Below are 7,382 nucleotides of genomic sequence, written 5' to 3'. Positions count from 1 at the left end.
ATTCTAGTTAAAATTTTAATTACTCTGACTTTTTTTTTTTTTTTTTTTCAAGATGTGATAATTTCAAGTAATTTCTGGTAATTTCAAGTCCCAGGTAGTGATGACTTTACAGTTCTCCTTTCACTAGAGGAACTACTCAACATGTTTCAGTAAAGTAAGTCCTGGATAAGGGCAAGGTAGAGGATGACAAGTTTCTTGAACTTCAGCAAATGTGCTAGTTGCAGCCTTACTGGGCCTCCTGGTATTATGTTCTACCTTAATGTCTGAGAAGTGGTGTTATGCGTCCTAAAGCAGGAGAACTTGATGATAAATGGACTTGCATACTGAAGACTTCAGATGGCTGGAACCTTAAAAACATCAGGGTGATATCTACATTCTTACAGCCAAAATGCAGATGGTGATCAAAGTCATCATGAGGAACATGTAAATTAAAATTATTCACATAAAATAATCCAATGTATCTTAGTATTCATATTAAAAAAACTGTAATAGGCATTTTATGAAACACAATTTTAAAAAGAATGTTAGTATCAGTATCTCGTCACATTCAGAAAGCTGCAAGAGGCTTTTTAAACAAGTGCTGCTTTTTAAGGAGGAAGGGGAGAATACTGGCTTCAGGGTAACGTACTGATTTGTCATCACTTAGAACAGAAGAGACTTGATTCTACAATGAACCAGGCAGGAAAAAGATAAATGGAAGTAAACCGTAGTACCACGTGACTTGTGTTAAATCTGAATACTTGACACTGTGTTTGTTTGGCTATTTTGCATTTCAAATTCAGGCTGAATTAACTGAAAGGTTAACAAAATAAAAGTATTTCTAATATTTCATGTTTGGTTTTATTTGCAGATGACATGGCAGAACTTCTTCTTGGGGAGTCCAAACTGGAGCAATTTTTGAAGGAAAATGTTCTTAAACAAAGTAGTAGTCCACGGGTTCACAAGCCAAAGCTGACTGAGGTCAGGAAACATCTCACAGCAGCACTTGATAGGGGAAACCTAAAGGTATGTAAGTCAGTCTGGGTAAGAATTATACATAAAACTGAAATTGAGTGGAGTATTCTGCTGATCATGGAGGAAAAGGTTAAAAGTGCTTCTGTGGTGTTTTATTATCATTGCTAGTCCCAGAATGTCATGATAAGTATGCTATTTCATGTCTCTTTGTTTCTACATGGATTTTTATTCAGATAAATTTCTCAAATCTTTTTTTATTTAAAGAATAAGAAAATTGTCACTGACTTCTGGGATGCTTAAGTGAACTTACAACCTGTTTAGTGGAAGTTTCTCTTGGAGTATATGACTGTGTGATTCTCTCTAGTACATTAAACTGAAGTGATAAAAAACACAAAATAAAAACAAATTTTGGTAGCAGTCTCTTAAGTATTCAGGAGAGGTTCCTTAAGTTGTGTTTGCAGGTGCAGAAGGAGAGCTTAATACTTGAGAGCATTTTCTGTCATAAACTTTTGATGTTCTTAGCAATTCTGACCCTTCTTTTACTTAACTGTTGCAGCTACTACATGAACTTATTTTTTCTATACTCAGTGTCCAGCTCTTGAGAGATCAAAAGGACACTGTTTTACAGTCATCTGTAATGTTTTCTTTCATGTGATTTGTGGGAGTATTAATTTGTCTTCCTTTCTTCGTTCTTCTATGAATCCTTTTTTTCAAGACATTTCTTCTGCTTCTGCTTTGAAATTGTGCAAATTGAGTATCCAGACTGCAGAACATTTATTACTCATTTTTGATAGCATGTTATTTTCAACTGCGCTTGTGCCTCTTTCTTCCAGCCAGAATTCCTACAAGAAGCTAACCTAATTATGGCCAAGTTAAACTATGTGGAAGGTGATTACAAAGAAGCTCTGAACACGTATGCCAGAGTGGGAGTTGATGACTTGCAGCTGGCTGCAGTGCCACCATACAGGCTACGGATGATTGCTGAAGCATTTTCTACTAAAGGTAAAGTTGCTCTTTCCAGAGTAATAACATAGAAATAGTTTTTAAAAAAATAATTTGTAATTAAATAATACTTTGGTGTGCAGATCATCAACACAGCAGTGGAGTACCAGATTTGTAAATAAATAAAAGGATGGCTTGGCTTCTTTTTATTATTCAGAGTTTGTGCTAGGTTGACAGAACTTTTACCTAAATTAATATTCTGTGCTGTCACCCCACCACTTTTTTTGATGTGTTCTTCTGTATGTAAATGTTGCTATAACTGTTGCTAGTTACTAAGGTATTATCACAATTGCTGAAAGTTAAGAGTTATGAAAGTAGTGCAGTTTTGCAGTTGCTTTGGACAGAACTGAGAAACTGGGCTTCACTGTAATGCTTTTTACTGAGTGTTAAAATACTCAACCTGTGATAAATTGCTTAACTAAATAATTACTTAATTAAGATAAATACTAAAATTACTTAAAGCAGTGCATTTCTTGCACAATTGTTGAATTTTTCTTACCTGAGTAGCTTGTTTTAAAAAATTCAGAAAGTGAAGTTAATTTTAAAAATACATTTTTTTGCTAGTCTATTATAGTGAAAACTGTAATGCTGGCTTTGCGTCTTAAGGTGGCAGTGCCACTTCAGTTTAGAAAACTCATGAATAGACCATAAGCTGGGTCAGTGTGTTGAGGAAAGTGGCAGTTTGTGTGACCTAGGTGTGTTACAGTGTAGGGTATCTAAATGTTTGCTCTGGTCTCCTGTGTTTAAGCTTGGGTGTGCAGATGTACTTTTGCTCGTGGCAACAGGAGCGTCAAAGTCTGCAAACATATTTTATGAGAAACTTCAAAAGCATGCACTGAAATCTAGTTGAAGGTTATTTCTAACATTAGTCTTGGAAGAGAGTGACTGTTTTGCACCAACGCAGTCCTCTAGTAAACGTTAGATGGCATGAACCATTCTCTGTAGAGATGTCAAGGAACATGAGAACTAACTACTGGCAGGGGCAAAAGGATGATTCCTAATTCTGGGCAATATTTAGATGAAAGTGGGAAGGGAAGACATAGGGAGCTCTTCTGGATGACGTAAATCTGCCTACTTTTCTTATACAGCATCTGTGTGGGCTTTTGGCAATGTCTGGTATGGGTAGACCTCCACCTGGTTTTTAATTGTGGTTTCTGTTTGGGTTTTGTTTTTTAAATCTAAGAGGATATCTGTTGAATTTTTCATGTTCTTTCCATGAAAATGCAGTTTTGGACTTCATCAACTTTGAATGCCTAAATTTGCTTACATCTCCAAGGAATCCCAGTAATTTAATTCAGTCTTTCCTGGAACTCAACTCTTCTAGGTCTGTTTTATTTGACCTAGTAAGGATATATAACAGTTGAAACATAAAGACATTGAATTTTTAAGAAACTATTAATGTGTTTAATTTTACTAAATGTGAAAATAATTTACTAGAAAACAGTAAAATATGTATATTTTCTAACCTGGGATGTCCTCTGCCTAGACATGGTTGAGATTTTTTGCTTCTGATTTCAAGTTTTGTGCTTAAACATTGAAATCTATCATATCATGCCTGATCTAACCTTGATAAGACTTTATTAGTTTGGTCACTTCTACTGGGTGGCTGGCTACCAGTTTGTCAGAGCACACTGACCTAAGTATTTGCGTTCTGTTGTTGTTCTGTTCATGTTCAAAGTCTAATTAAGTTTATAATAACTGACAGCTAAATAGCATATGTGTCTACCCAACAGTGTACAGTTAATTCTCACTCTCTTCCCCCCTGCCCCTGGAATGTCTTCTTTCTCCTTGTAAGAGTGGACTATAAAACTTCTCAGTCTGAATTCGGAGTCTCTTCAGAGGGGATTGAGGTTGTTGGTATTGCCTAACTACCTGTTATTCTTACAGGGATTTTGTGCTTCACTAGGATTTGTGTTTCTGCTTGCAAGTTCAAGGATAACCTGATTATATAAAGATAAAACTCTTGTGAGGATTTAAATTTTGTTTCATTGGCAGTCGTGAACATAGCACCATGTTGTTAGGCAAGGAGGGACTGTGCTGCCTGTCTGCAAACATCAGCCCAGCAACCTGTGCAAAGGCAGTCAAAGCTACTGGTTTTAGTTGCCCCATTTTGATCCCATTTGGGGCAAATCCAGTTGCAGCGGGTTTGAAGTCTTGGATGTTATTGTGCAGTGCTCAGATACTGATGTGCTTATTTCTGACAAAGGCACAGGGCAGAAAACTAATGGTATTTTTTACTTGTCTTAATTTTTTTCCCCTTAGTTAAAGTGAGACTGCCTGGAAGTGCTTACCTTCTCACTCCGAAGTTTCATTCTGTAACCTCAGAGGTGATAGACTGAGTGGGATGCTTGAGCTCCAAAGTGAGCCTGGGCAGAGGGAGGAGGAGGGAAGAACAGTCTTGAAGTTGTAGTGGCAAATCTCAGCTAGCAGTAAAGTGTAGAGGGGTTTTGCACATGTATGTCTGTATTACATACTTTATATTGAACTATCTGTTTAGGAATGCCTACCTTCTGATAAGTAGAGTAGGTTCTCTTGTTATAATAGGTTAATTTTGTCTCTTTAGCATCTGTTTCTTTACTTTCTTCAGTAGATCAGTTTAATTTGCAATGCTCAATTCAGAGACTGAAGAAATCTTAAGTTATGAAGAGCTGAAATAAGGCAAGTATGAATTCATAAAGAAGTAATTAAAGACTATATGTCTCACTCTTATTTTTTCCTTTTTCACATGAGCCTTATGTAGCTAGCTCCAACTTTTCCTACTCCCTTCTTTTACAAGACTACCCAGAAAAAATTCTGTATGTGCTGTTACCATACAGAAGCATATATTTAGAATATTTTAATGGTGTCTGAAGCTAATATTCTCCTAGGCATATGGCTTCTGGGAACAGGACAATTAAGTTTCTGCAAGTTTTCAGCAGTATATGAATGAAGTAATATACTGGAAAGCACACATAGGCATTATTGAAATACCATGCAAAGAAACACCTCCTTTGTTTCTAAACAATTTTTGTTTGCTTATGGAAGCAAAGAGGAGATGCATGCAGTGTGGAATATTGAGGTGTTAGTTTGGGAGATGTGCAATTTTCAGTTACTCTGAAATAACAAGTATATATTTAACTAGTAAGTAAGCTTATTGAAATAATAGTTAGCATGATTCTGATACTGCTGCATAAGTCAAGAGACATAACTGGAAACTGAATTTATAATTACGTATTAGTGAAACTTTCTACAAATGCTTTCTACAAATAGATGAACATAGCAATTTGGAGGTCTGATATTTCTTAATCTGCAACTTTGTAAATGTACTTTTAGTTAAGAAATTGTGTTTGTATTTACTATAGTGTGTAGATTAGTAGCCTACTCCAGGTATCTGTCAAAATGGTTGTGTTGTATTAAAGTACAAAATTATTAGGTATGTGAGGGAAATAATTTGTAAATTAGACTGTGATATTGCAGGATTGTAGCCTTTTTGTTGCAGGCTGTTTGATGTCTCATATTGACTGTTTAAGTAACTGTATTTATATTTAGATTATGTTGAGAAAGGTGAGAGTCTCTTTACTGCTGCTGACCCATATTCAAATTTAATGTTGCATTTACCAAGTTAAATGATTGGCTATTAATTAGTTCTATTTACAGAAACATAGAAATACTCATTAGGTTCAGTGGAATTGTCAGTTGTATGCGAATTGCTACCCTGAAGTTAGCAAAAGATGCTGCCACTTAACTTTAATTATGTACAATTGTAATGTGATCTTGTGCACTGCTAGCCTGTGTCAGCAGACACCAAGCAGCAATTCATGGAAGAATGCTAAATGAAAGCTGTTTTGGTAATTATGCCAGGGATCTCTAGCCTCATTAAGCAATGGGTCACGAACTCAACTTAAGTTCTCTCCTCCTATATTGCTGTGCAAACATTACAGCCTGTCAGCAAGCAGTTTGCAGACCACAGCTAGGAATCGTGTGCCATAGGTACTTCAAACTTTGTCTGTTAAAGCTTGTCTTTCTCCAGTCTACTTTTATGACTTCTACCCTTCTGGAGCAGGAACTGGGAGGAACCCAGGGGTCTGGCCTTCTCTCCTCAGTGCTGCTCCAAACACTGAATGAAAGTAGTTTTCTTCTTATTAAAATAGGCTTCTTTAGGACTTGTGTATTTTGGTGGTACGTTTTTCTTGTTCTTAGTTTCTTCTGAATCTTTAGAATATCTTCAGTATCTTGCCTTTGGCAGGGTCAGGATATGGAGGAAAAGTGGAGCCAAAATGAAAATTAGTTATTCTGGCCTTTTTTTCTGATGTCAAGGGAAGAACCAGTGTGTCAGCGGAGCCTGGTCTTTTTTTTTTTTTCCTCAGAGGTGCTTGTAGAAGCAATCCTGACAATATGCAGCAAAACAATTCAGTACAAATTCTGTAGTTGAGTCACCTTCTTTCTCCTAAGTGAACAGCTTCCTTGACGACCACTCCGTATACTGGTGGGCAATGGGGAGTGTTCATCAGAGATTCACTCGATCCAAGATCTACAAAAATTATCAGTACTTTTCCTCGCTCTTATCTTTAGTTTGAACTTTTTCAGCCTTTCCAGAAGTTTCTTTGATGTCAAAGGGCTGTACCGTAAAAGCAAGAATTGCCTGGCACACCGTACGTGGTTTGTACGAAACAAACACATCTTTGAAAATACTTATCTCTTCTGTTTAAAAGTATTATAAAAGTATACTTTGTGCTTTTAAGAAAATGCAGAAATTTGAATGGTGTTACATTTAGGGGAAAAGTCTGACAAGACATTTCACAACAGTTATCTCAGATTATATTACAAGAAATCCCCAAATATTGTTATGATTTTATTGCCTGGATTAATAAGTAGGTGTTCACTTCAGAGAACAGATGAGTGTTCCTGTTTGGTAGGTTGTTTTTTCCTTTTTAACTTTGACAAACTTGAAGATACTTTGAAGCACCAGCGTAACTATGGCATTAGTAAAGCCACACTAAAGAAATAACGTGCAATAATTTCATAATGTATTAGCATACATTATAAAATGTTGTCTTCAGCTGTGGAAAGTTTTGTTTATGTGACTCTGATTTTAATCTAGAATAAATTTAATTATCTGTAAGCAAACTGTGTTTAAAAGAGTTGATAACTGGAGCAGCTTCCCTTAAATTTAAGTATGCCGAGAAAAGAGGGTATTGACCTTCTCTCTGATATATTTTCTGGAAAGCTAATTGGATATGAAACTAGTATCCTGACCATTGCTGGAGACTTTTTTCCTAGGTGCCTTGGCATGAGGGGAATGAGTGATACAAGGTACTTGAAAAATCAGAGAAATAAATTGTTGGCATTTACTTATATTGTCTAAAGAAATAAGCTATTCCTACTAAGATGGTGTTTCTGCACTAACTGTGAAAGTGAGAAGTAATTTATTATAAGTATCTTTCCCT

At 36.1% G+C, this 7,382-nt stretch overlaps 1 protein-coding gene across 2 annotated transcripts in view; it reads left to right on the top strand.

The window, feature by feature from the left end:
* The first annotated feature begins 855 nt into the window (after nucleotides 1–855).
* The window catches only part of TTC7B (tetratricopeptide repeat domain 7B), a 112,597-nt gene continuing 106,070 nt past the window's right edge, over nucleotides 856–7,382 (top strand). For both annotated transcript variants that reach the window (XM_010003710.1, XM_010003709.1), the window contains exons 1-2: nucleotides 856–1,005; nucleotides 1,788–1,956. In XM_010003710.1, the coding sequence (XP_010002012.1) occupies nucleotides 856–1,005; nucleotides 1,788–1,956 (319 nt within the window). The remainder of the gene's footprint in view (nucleotides 1,006–1,787; nucleotides 1,957–7,382) is intronic.

This window comes from Chaetura pelagica, unplaced genomic scaffold (genome assembly GCF_000747805.2).
Source record: "Chaetura pelagica isolate M959 unplaced genomic scaffold, ChaPel_1.0 scaffold48, whole genome shotgun sequence".
In the NCBI taxonomy this organism is placed as follows: Eukaryota; Metazoa; Chordata; class Aves; order Apodiformes; family Apodidae; genus Chaetura; species Chaetura pelagica.
Note: the sequence above shows the minus strand (reverse complement) of the source record. Positions and strands in the feature narration are given on the sequence as shown.